The 20,658-nt window shown below is 47.1% G+C and overlaps 1 protein-coding gene and 1 pseudogene across 3 annotated transcripts in view; both read right to left on the reverse strand.

Moving 5' to 3' along the window:
* AP3B2 (adaptor related protein complex 3 subunit beta 2) overlaps nucleotides 1-20,658 on the reverse strand; it is a 50,410-nt gene that overhangs the window by 25,915 nt on the left and 3,837 nt on the right. For 2 of the 3 annotated variants that reach the window (XM_055277384.2, XM_055277385.2), the window contains exons 2-4: nucleotides 4,099-4,174; nucleotides 3,893-3,967; nucleotides 3,472-3,567 (exon numbers count right to left, since the gene is read on the reverse strand). In XM_055277384.2, coding sequence (XP_055133359.1) covers nucleotides 3,472-3,567; nucleotides 3,893-3,967; nucleotides 4,099-4,174 — 247 coding nt within the window. The remainder of the gene's footprint in view (nucleotides 1-3,471; nucleotides 3,568-3,892; nucleotides 3,968-4,098; nucleotides 4,175-20,658) is intronic. The other variant, XM_055277386.2, reaches the window with a different exon arrangement.
* Nucleotides 6,406-7,344, reverse strand: LOC134736579 (serine/arginine-rich splicing factor 9-like; annotated as a pseudogene).

Genomic DNA, 20,658 nt, shown 5'->3' on the forward strand with positions numbered 1-20,658 from the left:
AATGGCACTGACAGACTTGATTGATATAGGGTTGCCACAAACCCTCAATTTGTAAAAAGTACAATATCTGGCAATATCTGCAAAGTGCAATAAAATGAGGTGTGCCTGTACTATTAATCTTAGAGAATGACGGGAATAGGAACACTAAAGAAGGGTAGATGTTACCCTGACTTTCTGAAATGGAGAAAGACAAGATCCTCACAATTGCAGGTAAAATTGATGCTAATTCCTGACAAAATTCTGGAATTGACTTTTAAACAGATGGGTTAGAAACATTTATTGAAAAGGAAGGAGTCTCTGTTTTCTTAGAGACAAACAGTCACATCAACTGCTGAAACCTGTTTTCCTTTTTTGTATGTGAACATTTTATTTGGGAAATGATTATAGATTCACAGAAAGTTATGAAAAAAATCTGTTTTCCTTTTTGATGGGGTAACTAGGCGGGTGGATATTAGTCCTTTGTATCTTGATTTCAGTGATATGTTTGTGGAAGTCTCATAGCATTTCCTGCATTGCTATTTTTTAGGTAGGCCTTTTGTTTCACCTAATAGCCAAGCGTTTTTAAGAGCAGAATTCACATGTTTTATCTCTGTGTCACCCACAACCCTTTGCACATGAAAGGTGTTATTTATTTATTTATTTATTTATTTATTGCTATTGAATAAGATCCTTCCTAACAAGATAGAAAAATGCCAGCTGTCTGTACAGTCAGGTGGGTCTACAACTTGGTGAAATGTACTTGGGGAAGGCTTATTAACAGATCAACGTCAACCTGGAAACATGCTATGCCTCAGTCTTTTGCCCTGGTCCAAATAGCTTATCAGTATCTTGAAAGAAGACACAAAATCAGGAGGGACATAATTAAGATTCAGAATCACCCTGGTTTGGACCCTGTGCTAAACCAATAAAATGAAATAGAGTAGGGTTTCATAGGGGATTCAAGGGACCAAAGACAGGACGTAGGGAGACCTAGATTATCTGCTTGCTAGTCAGAGGTTTGATTCCATGAGGGATCTCCTAAGAAAGTGAACACGGCCCTAGCCTGGGCTAGGATTGAAAGAAGGGAGAAGGCTGGATTGAAATGATTCGTTCCAACATGCAGGAGAGACCAAAAGCCAGTGACAACAATAAAGAAAACAAGTTTTAAAGGAATACATATATAGTATGATGACACCATTTACAAAACATTTTATATTGCTTAACAATATGCAAATCACTAGCACAGGAATAAATACATACCTATGAATGATAAACGAGAGAAGATATATAGGAGGCTTTGGCTATTTGAGAAATGTGTCGTTTCTTATGGATATTCATTATATTATTCTTTATGCCTTTTGTGAACCTGTAGTAAATTTTATTTTATTTTTTAGATACGGGGTCTTCCTATGTTGCCCAGGCTGGAGTACAGTGGCTATTCACAGGCGCAGTCATAATGCAGTACAGCCTGAAATCAATTTTTTTTTTTCTTTTTTTTTGAGATGGAGTCTCACACTGTCGCCTGGGCTGGACTGCAGTGGCATGATCTCGGCTCACTGCAACCTCTGCCTCCCGGGTTCAAGCCATTCTCCTGCCTCAGCCTCCTGAGTAGCTGGGATTATGGGCACCCGCCGCCATGCCCAGCTAATTTTTTGTATTTTTAGTAGAGATGGGGTTTCACCATGTTGGCCAGGCTGGTCTTGAACTCCTGACCTTGTGATTCACCTGCTTCGGCCTCCCAAAGTGCTGGGATTACAGGCATGAGCCACCGCACCCAGCCTGAAATCAATTTTTAAAAATTATAGTTGTGGAGGTTTCAACAAAATAGAATGGTTTTAAAAACACCCCAAATAGTGGTAGTTGTCTTGAGATGGAGCAAGTTGCCTTATGAAGGAGTCAGGTCCCTATCAGAAAAGATGACCTGCTAGAGATGTTCTAGAGCAAAGGCTGGCATGCTACAGCCCTTGGATAAAATCTGTCTATTGCCTGTTTTTTAGAGATTTATTGGAACACGGCCACGCCCACTTGTTAATGGCTGCATTTGCACCATAAGGGCAAAATTGAGTAGTTGCATAGTTGAGCCTATAAGGCCTACAAAACCTAAAATACTATTTGGCACTTTGCAGAAAGAAATTATCACATTGAGTTGGACTAAATGAGCTCTGGTTTTCTAAAAGGGGGAAAGGGTCAGTTGGTAGAGACTACAGGTGAAAATCTGTACAACAATTTCAGATTAGTTTTTATACTTAACCCTTACTCAAACAGAAAGATTACTTGCCAATCTAAGATGGATTCCATGGTTTTGACTTATAAAAAAGAAATCTAGCACAATGTGTGGCATAGAGACACCCAAGTATTTACTAAATGAATGAACTGTATATTCAAGTGACCATGCTTTCTACCCTCACCCCAAAGAAGCCAACTGTCAACCCCTCCTGCTGGCCATAGCAGATTGGACAAGGGGTGGGCCCTGGATTTGAGCAGCAATCCTGTCTACCCAGCAACCTACAGAACTTCTGGATATGAAAAGATGAGCTGGACCTTTCACAATCTCTCTCACAGAAATTTGAACTAAAAGTATCCAGGCCAGGAGTATCGGCTCATGCCTGTAATCCCAGCACTTTGGGAAGCTGAGGCCACTTGAGCCCAGGAGTCCAAGACCAGTCTGGGCAACATGGTGAAACCCCGTCTCTACAAAAACTACAAAAAAATTAGCCAAACATGGTGGTGCACGCTGAGTAGTCGCAGCTACTCAGGAGACAGAGGTGGGAGAATCACCTGAGCTCAGGGAGATCGAGGCTTCAGTGAGCCACCATTGCACCACTGCACTCCAGCCTGGGCAACAGAGTGAGAACCTGTCTCATAAATAAATAAATAAAGGTATGCAAAAATAGGGGAGTTAATGGTTGTAATCAGAGCTGAAAACTCTAATATGGAGAGAGAGAATGGCCTTGAAATGGCTGTCTTTACCCTCAAGATATCTTAGACCAACCAGAAAAGCCCTTAGGGGAGACTTATACATGCACCTAACATATGTAAATCCAACTAGAGGCCTTGGGCAAAATGAAACAAAAGGTGAGAATGGTGTGGGGGATTCAGGCCACTGCTAAAGGTTGAATTCTATCTGGCTATGGACCACAATTCACACCTTTACACAAAGCGGGGTGAGGGTTGAGGGGTTCTCCATTGCCAGAGACTCTCCACTCTCCAGGGGCTCAAGTGGTTCATACTAGAAGCAGCCATTACCACAGGCTCCTGGGAAGAGAGGCAGGGGCCCTGGGTACCCACTTCATCTCTTATGCCCCTTCTGAGCCCAGCTTCCACTCTCTGAGGGTCTGGCTGGCCTCTCCTGACTGTGACCCTCCCAACTTTAGGCAGGTAGGAAGGGGTCTGCAGAGCCCGCTCCCATGCTCATGGCCTCTCCCCGGGCTTACTCCTCCGATACAGCGCCAACGAGGCCCAGGCCCTGGGAGGCAAACTGAGACCCCTGACCTTTAGGCCACGTTGAAAGGTGGAGATGGACAGCAGGGCCAGGTCTTGCTGCTCCTCAGCGTAGCGTACCAGGTACACGTAGACAAGCTTCTTCACCTTGGGGAGAGCAGGTTTCTCAGCAGAATGCTTCTCAGCAGGGACCTGTGCCCGCCCCCCTACCCCTGGGATGTCATCTCCCCAGCCAGCTATGGTCCATGGGGACAAATTCTCCCAGTGGGGGAGAGCACCCCTGAGTGTATCCAAGTCCTTTACCTTGATCCACATCCAGTTCAGGGACATGGAGACACTGTCTTCTCTTGGCTCAGAGACATTTCTCAGCAGATTGGGCCCCCAGGGGCTAATCATTTCCCTCCTCACCCCAAGCTTGAGTTTGGTCCTGGAGGAGGTGGGGACAAGCGATCCCTCACCAGGCAGTGCTCACCTCTATGTTCTTACAGGCCACATTCTTCACCACCGCAGGAAACAGGTCTGAAGCATTCTTTCCTCGGGCAATCATCTGGGTGGTGGGGCCAAGGTAGGGGAAGAGGGACAGCACTAATTAGAGGGAAGGTCTACAAGGAGCTAAGGAGAGCTGCTCTTGGCCACCCAGGCCCCGCCCCGAGGGAAGCCTCCTCCTTCCCCTCTTACCGCCACAATCCTCTTCATGGCCTCCAGCTTGAGAGAATCCTTGTTGGTGTCCAGCATCTCCTTCAGGTCATCATGCCTGGTGGGAGGTACAAGAGGTCAGCTGAAGGCACAAGGGTGGGGATGGGGTATTAATCAGGAGGGTCCAGGCACAAATAAGGGACATGGCCAGGGGAGGCTCAGGCAGGACCTGACCCGAGGAGGGACCAGAGCCAGGGGAAGCAAGTAAAGTACAGATCAGGGGAAACATGTGGTCATCTAATATTATGGGTTGAACTGTGTCCTTCCTAAAAAGGATATATTTAAGTCTTAACCCCTAGTACCTCAGAATCTAACCTTATTTGGAAATACAGTTGTTGCAGATGTAATTAGTTAAATGCAATCCTACTCTAGTGGAGTGGGTCTCTAATCCCGTATGTCTGGTTTCCTATAAGAAGACAGCCATGTGGGCTGGGTGCGGTGGCTCATGCCTGTAATCCCAGCACTTTGGGAAGCTGAGACAGGAGGACCACTTGAGCCCTGGAGTTCGAGACCAGCCTGGCAACATGGTGAAACAATGTGTCTACAAAAAATAGATTAAATTGAAATTAAAAAAAAAAAAAAGAAGACAGCCACTTAAAGAGACAGACACAGGGAGACTACCATGTGAAGGCAGAGGATTGGAAAGATGCGTCTACAAGCCAGGGAATGCCAGAGATTGCCAGCAAACAACCAGAAGCTAGAAGGGGCAAAGGATTCCCCTATGGGTTTCAGAGGGAGCATGGTCCTGCCGACACCTTGAGTTTGGACTTTTGGCCTCCAGAGCTGTGAGACAATTCATTCCTGTTGTTCCAAGCAACCCAACTGTGGAACTTTTTTTTTTTTTTCAATTACTAAACTTTTTTTTTTTTAATTATACTTCAAGTTCTAGGGTACATGTGCACAACGTGCAGGTTTGTTACATATGTATACATGTGCCATGTTGGTGTGCTGCACCCATTAACTCATCATTTACATTAGGTATTCCTCCTAATGCTATCCCTCCCTCCTCCCCACACCCCACGACAGGCCCTGATGTGTGATATTCCCCACCCTGTGTCCAAGTGTTCTCATTGTTCAATTCCCACCTACGAGAACATGCAGTGTTTGGTTTTCTGTCCTCGCCATAGTTTGGTCAGAATGATGGTTTCCAGCTTCATCCATGTCCCTACAAAAGACATGAACTCATCCTTTTTTATGGCTGCATAATATTCCATGGTGTATATGTGCCACATTTTCTTTTTCTTTTCTTTTTTTTTTTTTTGTGAGATGGAGTCTCGCTCTGTCGCCCAGGCTGGAGTGCAGTGGCGCTATCTCGGCTCACTGCAAGCTCCGCCTCCTGGGTTCACGACATTCTCCTGCCTCAGCCTACCGAGTAGCTGGGACTACAGGTACCCACCACCACCATGCCCAGCTAATTGTTTGTATTTCTAGTAGAGACGGGGTTTCACCGTGTTAGCCAGGATGGTCTCAATCTCTTGACCTTGTGATCCGCCCACCTCAGCCTCCCGAAGTGCTGGGATTACAGGCGTGAGCCACTGTGCCCAGCCATGCCACATTTTCTTAATCCAGTCTATCACTGATGGACATTTGGGTTGGTTCCAAGTCTTTGCTATTGTGAATAGTGCTGCAATAAACATACGTGTGCATGTGTCTTTATAGTAGAATGATTTATAATCCTTTGGGTATATACCCAATAATGAGATCACTGGGTCAAACGGTATTTCTAGTTCTAGATCCTTGAGGAATCGCCACACTGTCTTCCACAATGGTTGAACTAGTTTACAGCCCCACCAACAGTATAAAAGTGTTCCTATTTCTCCACATCCTCTCCAGCACCAGTTGTTTCCTGACTTTTTAATGATCACCATTCTAACTGGTGTGAGATGGTATCTCACTGTGGTTTTGATTTGCATTTCTCTGATGGCCAGTGATGATGAGCATTTTTCTAAATGTTTAAAATATATTTCTAAGCAGAATGGGCCAACTCAGTCACAATAACTGTTGATCTCCATAGCAGAGCAACCCACAAAGACAGAACTGATTTTTTACCCATAATCAGGAGTGAAAAATATACAACTTGTTTCTGAACCAAAACCACAATTTCTGCAGTTTAAAATGTTTCACTGCTAATATGGCCCTGGTAGAAATTATGTAGTTTTTTTTCTTCTTTAAAAAAAAAAAATTAAAACAACTTCCTAAGATGCTAAATGCTCAATCTGGAATGTAGATTCTGAGCACAAAGCAGCTCAGTTAACCTAAAAAATAAAGAAAAAATTCTCATCACCTGTCTCAGTAGGGCCTGAAAGGAGAGAATTGCTGTGGGGAACCCCTGCTTTAGTATGGAGAGTCACGGCCCCTTGACCCAGACAGAGACCGTGAGTAGCCATAGCTGGTGCTACTCTCAGGATGAACTCGGATGTAGGACGTTTCACTATCATGAGAGCAGAATTTGGTGTCATCCAGTTTAGGCAGGGCATATTCCATGTCTTCTTTTCTGAGATACTCAACCATCCCCACACCATCCTTCTGCACGTCGGCATAACAGACATCCCCAACTTCTCACATTGATCCTTCAGGTCCTGCCAGCTGCCTAATGGAGGAAGTCCTGAAACAAGAACTCGGAAATCAGATCTTCTTGCAGAAGGCCCATTCCTCCCACCACGGGGCCACCCACTCCGACCTCTGTAAGTCCTGGAGAACTCCACACGAAGCCGACACTGCCCATAATCATAACTATTTCTTCCATAAATAGCATCCACTGCATCTCGGGGGTCCTCAAAGCGCACGAAGGCGAAGGGCACAAGGCAGTGCCCATTCTTAAGCTCGATCTCACGGATGCGGCCGTACTTGTAGAAAAGGTCTTCCACATCCTTCTGGCGCACGTTGGTCGGAAGGTTGACCATGTAGATGCGCTCGTCCGCCCAGCACAACATCCGCACCGTCCAATGCCCCCTCCCCCGACCCCCCCACCGCAGCGTCCCGCGGGCTCTGAGGCGCTCAGCCGTACTGCATTGTGGGAACGAGGAGAAATTGTGGTACTTTTGATACAGCAGTGTAGGAAATGAATGGAGCCAGGAACAGAGAGCCAGGAAACAAGAGGAAGGGCCTGGGGTGGGAAAGTATGGACCCGGCTCAGGGAAAAGGACTAGTTGGATGGATAAGAAGGAACAGCGAAAAGAGGTAGATGTCAAAACAAGAGCAGGGTGCCCTTGCCCTGCCTCCAGTATGTTTCCAAGTCCTGACCTCTCAGACCAAACTGATTTCAGGGACTGGAAGGGTCCCAGAGACTCCATAGATGTCCTCACAACAAAAGCCAGACCTGTCGCTGAACACTGAACAGCCATTCGAGGAAGTTATTAAACTCTAGTGGGATGAATAAAGACTTGAGTAAGTGATCCCTTGCACTTGGCTGAGAGGAGTAAGGGTAGTGCTGAGCCAATACACAGGTTTCTTTTTTTAGATCTCATACTTCATTTCAAAAAATCGAAATTTCAAAGGGAACATTTTGTCAAACTTAAGTGACAGCAAAATTCATCTGGAAAAAAAAAATCAGGTAAGAACTCCAAAGAAAATTTTTGGGAAAAGAAACAATGATAGACAACTCACCCTCTTGGACTTCAAAACATAAAACTACGAGACGATGATAAAAGCTGTTTGGTACCAGGTTAAAAACATAAGGTCAAAGGTCATGGGGGGAATTTCATAAAATGTCTAACTTGATAAATTAGGAACCAGTAAGAATCTCCCCCCAGCCCCTGCCCCCCACCCCCTGCCCCTCTTAAATAAATGCTATTGGGACAACTGCTTTGCAGCACTTTTTTTTTTTTTTTTTTTGAGGTGGAATTTTGCTCTTATTGCCCAGGCTGGAGTGTAATGGCACAATCTCGGGTCACTGGAACCTCTGCCTCCCGGGTTCAAGTGATTCTCCTGCCCCAGCCTCCCAAGTAGCTGGGATTACAGGCATGCACCACCACGCTCGGGTAATTTTTGTATTTTTAGCAGAGACAGGGTTTCACCATGTTGGTCAGGCTGGTCTCAAACTCCTGGACTCAAGTGATTTGCCTGCTTCGGCCTCCCAAAGTGCTGAGATTACAAGTGTGAGCCACTGTGCCAGGCCTAGATTTAATTTTTAAACTTTGATATCTAAAAACTAAATTTATGAGAAAAATAGGGCAACTATACTAGCTTCCTAGAACCACCATAACAAGGAACCACAGGCCAGGCATGGTGGCTCACACTTGTAATCCCAGCACTTTGGGAGACTGAGGCAGAAGGATTGCTTGAGCTCAGGAGTTGGGACCAGCCTAGGCAACATAGTCAGATCCTCTTTCTACAAAAATAAAAAAAATTAGCCAGGCATGGTGGCACGTGCCTGCAGTCACAGCTACTCAGGAGGCTGACGTGGGAGGATCGCTTGCACCAAGATGTTGGAGGCTACAGTAAGCTATGATTGTGCTACTGCACTCCAGTCTAGACAACAGAGCAAGAACCTGTCTCTAAACAAAAAAAAAAAAAAAAAAAAAAAAAAGTACAACAGATGGTGGCTTAAACAACATAAATTTATTTGCTCACAGTTCTGGAGGCTGGAAGGCTGAGATTAAAGTGTCAGCAGAGTTGGTTTCTTCTATAGCCTCTTTCTTTGGCTTGTAGATGGTTCTTGTGATATTGTAAAGAAATATATATTTGGTCTCTATACCCCACTTCTGAGACAGAGCTCCTAAAACTCTTGACGATAGGGATGCTAGGAGAACTTCTGTTCTAATATTTGGTCTTCCACCCAGTTCCTCACGCAGAGATCCTAAGACCTTTATAACTTCCTGAGTGAGAGGAACATCTGACATGGAAATCCCTTGGAATTTCCTGGGTGATAGAAGTATCTTTTATTATCAGATGGTTGGAACTTTTTTCTTTCTTTTTTTTTTTTTTGACACTGAGTCTTGCTCTGTCGCCCAGGCTGGAGTGGTGAAGTGGGGCAATCTCGGCTCACTGCAACCTCCGCCTTCTGGGTTGAAGCAATTCTTCTGCCTCAGCCTCCCAAGTAGCTGGGACTACAGGTGCCCACCACCACACCTGGCAAATTTTTGTATTTTTAATACAGATGGGGTTTCATCATGTTGGCCAGGCTGGTGTCGAACTCCTGACCTCAAGTGATCCACCCACCTTGGCCTCCAAAAGTGCTGGGATTATAGGCATGGGCTGCTGTGCCCAGCTGAGGGTTGAAACTTTCAATCCCACTATTTGACCTCTGGGGAATGGGGAGTGGGGCTGATGGTTGAGTTGATCACATGGCCAAAGATGCAATCAATCATGAAGCCTTCATAAAAACCCAAGAGGACAGGGTTTGGAGAGCTTCCAGATTGTGGAACATGTGAAGGTGCCTGGAGGGTGGGGTGCCTGGAGAGGGCATGGGAGCTCTGCACCCCTCCTTCCATACCTCTCCCTATGCATCTCTTCATGTGGTGTTTGTCTATATCCTTTATAATAAATGGGTAGATATAAGTAGTTTCCCTGAGTTCTGTGAGCCACTCACAGAGTTGAACCCAAGGAGAGTGGCATGGGAACCCCTGATTTATAGCCAGTTGGTCAGAATTATAGGTGACAACTTAGCACTTGGAATTGGCATCTGAAGCAGAAGGCAGTCTTGTGGCACTGAGCCCTTAACCTAAAAAATCTAACACTAGATTGACTTGAATTAGAGAACACCCAGTTAGTGTCCACTGGAGAACAGGTTGTTGGTGGGGAGAAATCTCCACCCATTTTTGTGGCCAGAGGTGAAGCACTCTCTGGTGAGTGGTGTGTATGAGAGTAGGAGAAACACACTTTGGGTTTTTCTGTCTCTTACAACCATCTTCTCTGTCTTCACATGGTCTTCCTTCTGCATGCCTAGATCCAAATTTCCTCTTCTTATAAAGAAGTCAGTCATATTGGATTAGGGCCCCCCTTAATAACCTCATTTTAACTTAATCACCTCAAAGGTAACATTCTGAGGTACTGGGGGCTAGGACTTCAACATATGCATTTTGGAGGGACACAGTTCAGCCCATAATAGCAACAAAAGGAAAAATATTTGGGGTATGGTAAATTAAAGTTTAATATTCAAAATAGAGGCCAGGCGTGGTGGCTCACACTTTTAATTCCAGCACTTTTGGAGGCCAAGGTGGGCAGATCACTTAAGGTCAGGAGTTCGAGATTAGCCTGGCCAACATGGTGAAACCCCATCTCTACCAAAATTACAAAAATTAGCCGAGCATGGTGGCACACACCTGTAATCCCAGCTACTCAGGAGGCTGAGGCACGAGAATCGCTTGAACCCAGGAGGCAGAGGTTGCAGTGAGCCGAGATCGCGCCACTGCACTCCAGCCTGGGTGACAGAGTGAGACTCCATCTCAAAAAAATAAAGGAACTGATATACATGTATAAGGTCTCTCTCCAGCATTCACTGTCAGGGCTGCTACAAGCCCATCTGCCATCTGCATGCCCCTCCAGGTAGACACAGCCCTGAGCTGTTGCTCCCCGTTCCGTGCATGGAGCATGGGCTGGTATTCCTTGGCCAGATGCCCTTGTGCAGTGAACAATGTGGCTAACCATACTCAGAGGATGCAGAACTGGTGATCAAGAAGTGATCAGAGAATTGTGAATAAACGCATGAAAAAAATGTGTCTATATATAGCTGATAGAGTTGTGTGAAACTGATGAACTCATATGTTGCCAAGACAATTCCAAAATGTGGTGAGCAGCTGTGTGTGGGGACTCACACACACTGATTTCCCAGATGACACTCTGATAACCCACAGCTTTGACCCAGGCATAAGAACCCAGCTTGAGAAATATCACAGTGATAAAAATTAAAAATCAGGCCGGGCACGGTGGCTCACGCCTGTAATCCCAGCACTTTGGGAGGCCGAGGCGGGCGGATCACAAAGCCAGGAGATCGAGACCATCCTGGCTAACGTGGTGAAACCCTGTCTCTACTAAAAAATACAAAAAAAAAATTAGCCGGGCGTGGTGGTGGGTGCCTGTAGTCCCAGCTACTCGGTAGGCTGAGGCAGGAGAATGGCGTGAACCCAGGAGGCGGAGCTTGCACAGTGAGCCAAGATCATGCCACTGCACTCCAGCCTAGGCAACAGATCGAGACTCCATCTCAAAAAAAAAAAAAAAAAAAAAAAAATCAATGTGTGCAAATTTAGTCACAGACATGCAACATTTAGAAATGACAGAAAATCAGAAATTGGAGATAGCACTGTTAGGAGAGGGAAGAGCATGATAACAGTCATAAAAAGGCAAATGACTGCTGCTAATGCTGAGAAATGAGTGACGAACGCTGAGAGGAAGGGAACGCGACACAACCCGCGCCTTAGTCACAGGACTGCAGAAATGCATGAGTACCTAACGTCAAATGAGAAGAGGGGCACTAAGAAGTTACTATCCCAAGAATGTTAGAAACTGTCTTTCCTAAAGAGATTTTTGATGGAAAGCAAAATAGAAAGATGATGCCTTCCAGCATTATCTGAGGCCCTCGCTATCTGTCATGTGAGGACAGAAGAAAATATCCAGCCCCATCATGTTATCTGAAATTCCCCCACCTGGGGGGATGCCCCCCAAATCAGAGGACACCTTCTACTCTCCCAGGGTCAGGCCAGGGCCAGAAGACAATCACCCTCTTACCCTCCCAAACACAGACCAGACTGTGAGTTTCTTAGTGGGTAGGAGGCTGAGCTCAGGACACCTGGGGCATGGGCATAGGTACAGACCATTAAGCTGGGTAGGCCTGGGCAGCACCGAGGGCCTAGGAACAATGACAGAGCTGGGCACCACCTTCCCTGAGATACGAATGCACAACACTGCACGCCAGGATCCTCTGTACACGCACCCCACAGACAACTACACATTGATACCACCCACATACACCTCAGACACTCCCATGTCCCCCGACAGACATACCTACACCTCACAGACAGCTCATACAAACATATCTACAGGCCCCGCAGACACTAGCAGAATTCATACATAAATCCACGCACACCCACAAAATCCTGCCTACATAACACCCAGAGAAACACACTCCCCCACATACAGACACCTCCCATAGAAAAACTCTACACACATAAACCACCCACACAACTCACCTACACACCTACAAACCCCCCAGACATATAGCACCAGGAGACTTCTCCCCACTCTCCCACACCCTCATATAGACACACATATCCCATACATGTCCCCCACAGACATATATCACAAGACTTGTCCCCGCTCCCCCACACCCTCGTAGAGACACACACACCCCACACATGTCCCCCCCACACACACACACACACGCCACATCACATCTAATACACAGACAACTTGGACCAAACTTGGCCTCTCCAGTCTCATTCACCAAAATGGTCAGTGGACTCCTAGTTGAGATTTTTGATGATAAATGTAGGCTTCTAAGATCAAATATATCCAGCCCCAAGGGTCCTCTGATCTCTTTCTGAGGAGTCACCCTGGGACGGCTTTTCCCTGGGCGTCCTTTCCCTGAGCATCCGTGGAAGGAGGGCCAAGTTTGCCCAATCTCCTTTAACTCTGGGTATTCCCTTCCTCACCACACCCAAAAATGCCACATGCGCCTGTCAAATGCACACACCCCAGAGCATCCTCCCCACCCAGCCTAGTGAGTACATTCCAGGCCCCTGAAGGAGAAGGGGAATGAAAGAGGGCAGGACCACTGGGCCTAAAGCAGCCAGCACAGGCAAGATTGACTGTTGAATATATGCACTGACACAGACCGCAGCCACCACCTGAGGTGAGACCGCCCTGGGCCTCTCGTCCTCACTCCCACCAGCTTCCGTTCCCAAGAGACAGAAGCAGGGACTAAGGCACAACAACACCCTAAGGCCATGAAACATTATCTCCCATAGTCAGATCCCCTTACACTGCTGCGGCTCACTCTGACCTGACCCCTAGTCTGATCTAGTCTGAGGGACTCTTCTGGGGGTGGCTGGAGCCAGCCAGGGGGTCCAGCATGGCACTGGGGGTCAGTCATGCTCACCTCCTTGATATACACCTCCCTGCCACCTCTTACCACCTAAGTTCCAGTCCACTGGCAGGCAGTGGCTGGCCAAACCCTGTCTGTGCTTTATCCTGTCCCCAAACCTCATCCAGAACCTACTCCAGTGGGGGTCTGTGGGAAGAAAAAGGTCAAGGTAGGACGTCAACTCTCAAGTATTTTACTATCCTCCTCCCCTCAGAGCCTCCAGGGAGTTAAGCCCCTCATCTCTCCTCACTCATACCCTCAGCCCCCATACTGTGCCCCTGGACCACCTTCTCCGCCCAGCCTGGACCCTAAATGCCAGCCTAAGCCTCCATTGGAAAAGGTGGGACCTGAAGGGGTCTGGGCTGAGAGTGCAACTGCCCATCCCTGGCCTTCCTGTCTGTGTGGGTAGGGGGTTCCTGTGGGTTCCTCTATACCGTAGTGGCTGGCTCTGGCTCCGGCTCTGGCTCTGGCTCTGGCCGGCCTCTGGGCAAGGTCCTTCCAGAGATGCTTCTGGGGTCGTGTCTTCCTCCTGAGCCTGCAGCCACCGAAGCTCCTCAGGCTCCAAGGCCTGGTACCAGGGCGGGGGCCCTCCTTCGGGAGCCAGCACAGGGCTAGCAGCCTCTTGATCAGCTCCGCAGGCCCCTCTGACCCCGGGCCTCACCACAGCCCCCGGGAGCTGCAGGAATCGCTGCATCAGGTCCTTCTCCAGGAAGGGACTGAGCTGGCCAGGACGCTGGGGCTCCTGTCACAGTCACCAGACGGCCCGCCCCCAAAACTTGGTAACCCGACACTGGCAGGGAGGGAGGCTCCGGTTTCCTCTTCACTGCTCAGAGACAAGGCCTCCGGAGGGAAAGAAGGGCAGGGACCAGAGACCAAGCCTACCCCTAGTCTCTGGGCAAGGGACTAGAGGGTCAGTGGAGTTGATAGAGAGGTGAGAGATGCCCTCTTCAGCTCCAATGCCACCACCACAATAAGACTGCAGCCTCCTGAGAAATCTTATATACCCTCTTCTCACTGACCCTAGGCATCTTAATCCTCACCTGCCTTTCCAGAGCCAATACTTGATTTATTCCTTCCTATCGACCTTCTCTTATCTCTACTTCCTCCTAGCACCCTCCCCCGCAACCCCTGTGTCTGTCCCTCCAACTGCTCTCACATCCTTGGCCCTCTTGTCCCACTGGTCTCCAATGCCACTGGACTGCCAGTAGTGGGTAGCTTTTTTTTTTTTTTCTTTTGAGATGGAGTTTCACTCTTATTGCCCAGGCTGGAGTGTAATGGCGTGATCTCGGCTCACTGCAACCTCCGTCTCCTGGGTTCAAGCAATTCTCCTGCCTCAGCCTTCCAAGTAGCTGGGATTACAGGCATACACCACCACACCCGGCTAATTTTTGTATTTTTAGTAGAGACGGGGTTTCTCCATGTTGGTCAGGCTGGTCTCAAACTCCCAACCTTAGGTGATATGCCTGCCTCAGCCTCCCAAAGTGATGGGATTACAGGCATGAGCCACCGCGCCCGGCCTGGTTGGCTTTATTCACTGTATTTGAAACCCCTTTGACCCTCAAGTCCCCATTCCCAGCCTTGCCCTTACGGCTTCACTACCTGGTTCCCAAAAAAGGGAAAGGCTTTAGATGAAATCCCCTGCAGCTCCCTGCCCCAGACTCCCATTCATCTGCATTTATTTACTTCTTTATTTATTTAGAGACGGAGTCTCACTCTGTTACCCAGGCTGGAGTGCAGTGGTGCCATCTCGGCTCACTGTAATCTCCACCTCCCGGGTTCAAGTGAGTCTCCTGCCTCAGCCTCCTGAGTAGCTGGGATTAGAGGCATGCGTTACCACAACTGGCTAATTTTTGTATTTTTAGTAGAGACGGGGTTTCGACATGTTGGCCAGGTTAGTCTCGAACTCTTGATCTCAAGTGATCTGCCTGCCTCGGCCTCCCAAAGTGCTGGGATTACAGGCATGAGCCACTGTACCCAGTCTCCATCTGCATTTATACTCTCCTCTCCTCCTGCCCTCTTCCCTCTGGGCAGAGCTGGTCCTCCCTGCTCCCAGGCTAGTCCTCCCACCCAGCTCAGTAAGCCTCCTCTCCCATCACTCAGCGTTCTGTACTTCCTTTCTTCCCTTCAGCCTCTCTCCCACCAATCGCTCCTTCCCATCAGCAGTTAAACTTGCTCTAGGCTCTCCCGCCTAATATTAATAATAAACAAAAATATGGAGTCATACATTTTAGGAAACAACAACAAAAAAAAACCCAAAATAACAAAACAGACAAACTTCCTTGAACTGAGGTTCTCCTCCAGCAACTTTCTCTTTTACAGTCAAATTTCTTGAAAGCAAAATTCCCATTCACTGTTTTATCTACTTACTTCCTGTGTGCTCCTTTATTCATTTTAATCTGGCTTTAGATGCCGATTTAGAATTTGGGGTCGAAGGGTCATGATCTCTGCAACTTAACATGGTTCAACCAAAAAAAGTATACGAATAGATGGTTAGATAAAGCAAATATGGTACGATGTCAATGACAGTTGAATCTAGATGGATGATATACATGTGTTCATTGTATTATTCATTTCATTTTTCTGTGTTTTAAATCATCCACAACAGAATGTTGGGAAAGAAATAATCTAGCTCCTGTTCTCCTTACTTTGCCAGAATGTGTCTCCAAGGGCAGGAGGTGGGGAATAGAGTAGAAAGGAATTGAGCTCTTCTTTGTCAACCAATGGTCATTATTTTTTTTCCTTGTTTGATTTGACCTTAATGGGCATTGAAACTACTGACCACTCCCTCCTTCTTGAAATTACATTGTTTTCTTTCAGCCTTTAGTTCAACTCTTGGGTACCTTGAAACACTTTCCACTGTTCTCTGGTCACCTCTAATGTTGGTGTCTTCAGGGTTCAGACCTGTGCAGTGTCTGAACTCATTTTATACCTCCTCTCTGAGTTATCTTCACTTCTGTGGCTTTAATTAACATACATACGTTAATAATTCCCTAATCTCTCTCCTGGAACCCAAATCGTAATATCCACCTACCTAATAGGGTAGTATGTCCCTCAGAGTTTACAATCTCAATATGTCCAAAGCTGGGCTCAACATTAATTTTCCACAGATTTGCTTGTAACATCTTTATTTCCAATTACACTGAATAACACCAACATCCATCCAGTTGCAGGAGCTAGTAACCTGAGTAACATCCTTGTCAGGCCTCTGAGCCCAAGCTAAACCATCATATCCCCTGTGACCTGCACGTATATATCCAGATGGCCTGAAGTAACTGGAGAATCACAAAAGTGAAAATGGCCTGTTCCTGCCTTAACTGATGACATTACCTTGTGAAATTCCTTCTCCTGGCTCATCCTGAATCAAAAGCTCCCCCACTGAGCACCTTGTGTCCCCTGCCCCTGCCCACCAAAGAACACCCCCTTTGACTGTAATTTTCCATGACCTACCCAAATCCTATAAAACGGCCCCACCCCTATCTCCTTTCGTTGACTCTTTTTTCAGACTCAGCCAGCCTGCACCCAGGTGATTAAAAAGCTTTATTGCTCACACAAAGCCTGTTTGGTGGCCTATTCACATGGACATGCGTGAAATTTGGTGCCATGACTCGGATCGGGGGACCTCCCTTGGGAGATCAATCCCCTGTCCTCCTGCTCTTTGCTCCATGATAAAGATCCACCTAATGACCTCGGGTCCTCAGACCAACCAGCCCAAGGAACATCTCACTAATTTTAAATCAGGTAAGCGGCCTCTTTTTACTCTCTTCTCCAACCTCTCTCACTATCCCTCAACCTCTTTTTCCTTTCAATCTTGGTGCCATCTTTCAGTCTCTCCCTTCTCTTAATTTTGGTTCCTTTCCTTTTCTGGTAGAGACAGGAAATGCGTTTTATCCATGAACCCAAAACTCTGGCACCAATCACGGACTCAGGAAGACAGTCTTCCCTTGGTGTTTAATCACTGCAGGGACACCTGCTTGATTATTCACCCACGTTTCAGAGTTGTGTGATCACCACGGGGACGCCTGCCTTGATCCTTCACCCTTAGTGGCAAATACCACTTTTTGGGGTGCAAGTACCCCCCCCACCCCTTCTCTCCATGTTTCTACCCTCTCTTTTCTCTCCACTTTCCTGGGGGGCAAGCAACCCCCACCCCTTCTCTCCGTGTCTCTACCCCTCTCTTTTCTCTCCACTTTCCTGGGGGGCAAAGCACCCCCCACCCCTTCTCTCCATGTCTCTACCCTCTCTTTTCTCTCCACTTTCCTGGGGGGCAAGCACCCGCCACCCCTTCTCTCCGTGTCTCTACCCTCTCTTTTCTCTGGGCTTGCCTCCTTCACTGTGGGCAACATTCCACCCTCTATTCCTCCTTCTTCTCCCTTAGCCTGTGTTCTCAAGAACTTAAAACCTCTTCAACTCACACCTGACCTAAAAGCTAAATGCCTTATTTTCTTTGCAATGCCGCTTAAGCCCAATACAAACTCGACAATGGTTCCAAATAGCCAGAAAACAGCACTTTCGATTTTTCCATCCTACAAGATCTAGATAATTCTTGTCGTAAAATAGGCAAACAGTCTGAGGTGCCTGATGTCCAGGCATTCTTTTACACATCTGTCCCTCCCTAGTCTCTGTTCTCAACGCCACTCATCCCAAATCCTCCTTTCCCTCCCGCCTGTCCCCTCAGTCCCAACCCCAAGCGTTGCTGAGTCTTTTCAATCTTCTAATCTTCCTTTTCTACCAACGCATCTGACCTCTCACCTAATCCCCAGAATGCTCCTCAGGTCGCTCCCCACCAGGCTGAATCAGACTCCAATTCTTCCTCAGCTTCTGCTCCTCCACCCTATAATCCTTCTATCACCTCCTCTCCTCACACCCAGTCTGGCTTACAGTTTTGTTCTGCGACTAGCCCTCCCCCACCTGCCCAACAATTTCCTCTTAAAGAGGTGGCTGGAGCTAAAGGCATAGTCAAGGTTAATGCTCCTTTTCCTTTATCCGACCTCTCCCAAATCAGTTAGCATTTAGGCTCTTTTTCATCAAATATAAAAACCCAGCCCAGTTCATGGCTCGTTTGGCAGCAACCCTGAGATGCTTTACAGCCCTAGACCCTAAAAGGTCAAAAGGCCATCTTATTCTTAATATACATTTTATTACCCAATCCACTCCCGACATTAAATAAAACTCCAAAAATTAAATTCCGGCCCTCAAACCCCATAACAGGACTTAATTAACCTCGCCTTCAAGGTGTACAATAATAGAGTAGAGGCAGCCAAGTAGCAATGAATTTCTGAGTTGTAATTCCTTGCCTCCACTGTGAGACAAACCCCAGCCACATCTCCAGCACAAAAGAACTCCAAAATGCCTAAGCTGCAGCAATCAAGCATTCCTACAGGACCTTCTTTTTTTCTCCATCAGGATCTTGCTTCAAGTGCCAGAAATCTGGCCACTGGGCCAAGGAATGCCCGCAGCCCAGGATTCCTCCTAAGCCTTGTCCCATCTGTGTGGGACTCCACTGGAAATCGGACTGTCCAACTCACCCGGCAGCCACTCCCAGAGCCCCTGGAACTCTGGCCCAAGGCTGCCTGACTGGCACCTTCCCAAATCTCAGCTTAGCAGCTGAGGACGGACACTGCCCAATCGCCTGGGAAGCTTCCTGGACCATCACAGACGCTTTGGGTAACTCTTACAGTGGAGGGTAAGTCCGTCCCCTTCTTAATCAATACAGAGGCTACCAACTCCACATTACCTTCTTTTCAAGGGCCTGTTTCCTTTGCCTCCATAACTCTTGTGGGTATTGACGGCCAGGCTTCTAAACCTCTTAAAACTCCCCAACTCTGGTGCCAACTTGGACAATACTCTTTTACGCACTCCTTTTCAGTTATCCCCACCTTCCCAGTTCCCTTATTAGGTCGGGACACTTTAACTAAATTATCTGCTTCCCTGACTATTCCTAGGCTACAGCCACACCTCATTGCCACCTTTTCCCCCAGTTCAAAGCCTCCTTCACATCCTCCCCTTGTATCTCCCCACCTTAATCCTCAAGTATAGGACACTTCTATTCCCTCCTTGGCGACTGATCATGCACCCCTTACCATCCCATTAAAACCTAATCACCCTTACCCTGCTCAATGTCAATATCCCATCCCACAGCAGGCTTTAAAAGGATTAAAGCCTGTTATCACTCGCCTGTTACAGCACGGCCTTTTAAAGCCTATAAACTCTCCTTATAGTTCCCCCATTTTACCTGTTCAAAAACCAGACAAGTCTTACAATTATTTCAGGATCTGCACCTTGTATTGTTTTGCCTATCCACCCCGCGGTGCCAAACTCACATACTCTCCTCCTCAATACCTCCCTCCACAACCCATTATTCTGTTCTGGATCTCAAACATGCTTTCTTTACTATTCATTTGCACCCTTCATCCCAGCCTCTCTTCGCTTTCACTTGTACTGACCCTGACACCCATCAGGCTCAGCAAACTACCTGGGCTGTACTGCCGCAAGGCTTCACAGACAGCCCCCATTACTTCAGTCAAGCCCAAATTTCTTCCTCATCCATTACCTATCTTGGCATAATTCTCATGAAAACACACGTGCTCTCCCTGCTGATCATGTCCGGCTAATCTCCCAAACTCCAATCCCTTCTACAAAGCAACAACTCCTTTCCTTCCTAGGCATGGTTAGGTACTTCCACCTTTGGATACCTAGTTTTACCATCCTGACTAAACCATTATATAAACTCACAAAAGCAAACCTAGCTGAGCCCTAGAGATCCTAAATCCTTTTGCCACTCCTTTCCATTCCTTAAAAATAGCCCTAGAAGGTGCTCTCACACTAGCTCTCCCTAACTCATCCCAACCCTTTTTCATCACACACAGCCAAAGTGCAGGGCTGTGCGGTCGAATTCTTACACAAGAGCCGGCACTGCGCCCTGTAGCCTTTCTGTCCAAACAACTTGACCTTACGGTTTTGGCCTAGCCCTCGTGTCTGCATGCAGCAGCTGCCGCTGCTTTAATACTTTTAGGGGCCCTCAAAATCACAAACTATGCTCAACTCACTCTCTACAGTTCTCATAACTTCCAAAATCTATTTTCTTCCTCACACCTGACGCATATACTTTCTGCCCCCCTCCACTACCTCTCAGAAAGCCAAACTCATTGCCTTAACTCGAGCCCTCAGTCTTGCAAGAGGACTATGTGTCAATATTTATACTGACTCTAAATATGCCTTCCATATCCTATACCACCATGCTGTTATATGGGCAAAAAGAGGTTTCCTCACTACACAAGGGTCCTCCATCATTAATTCCTCTTTAATAAAAACTCTTTTCAAGGCCGCTTTACTTCCAAAGGAAGCTGGAGTCATTCACTGCAAGAGCCATCAAAAGGCGTCAGATCCCATCGCTCAGGGCAACACTTATGCTGATAAGGTAGCTAAAAAAAGCAGCTAGCGTTCCAACTTCTGTCCCTCAAGGCCAGTTTTTCTCCTTCTCATCAGTCACTCCCACCTACTCCCCCAACGAAACTTACACCTAT

Source organism: Symphalangus syndactylus, chromosome 5 (genome assembly GCF_028878055.3).
Source record: "Symphalangus syndactylus isolate Jambi chromosome 5, NHGRI_mSymSyn1-v2.1_pri, whole genome shotgun sequence".
Taxonomy (NCBI): domain Eukaryota; kingdom Metazoa; phylum Chordata; class Mammalia; order Primates; family Hylobatidae; genus Symphalangus; species Symphalangus syndactylus.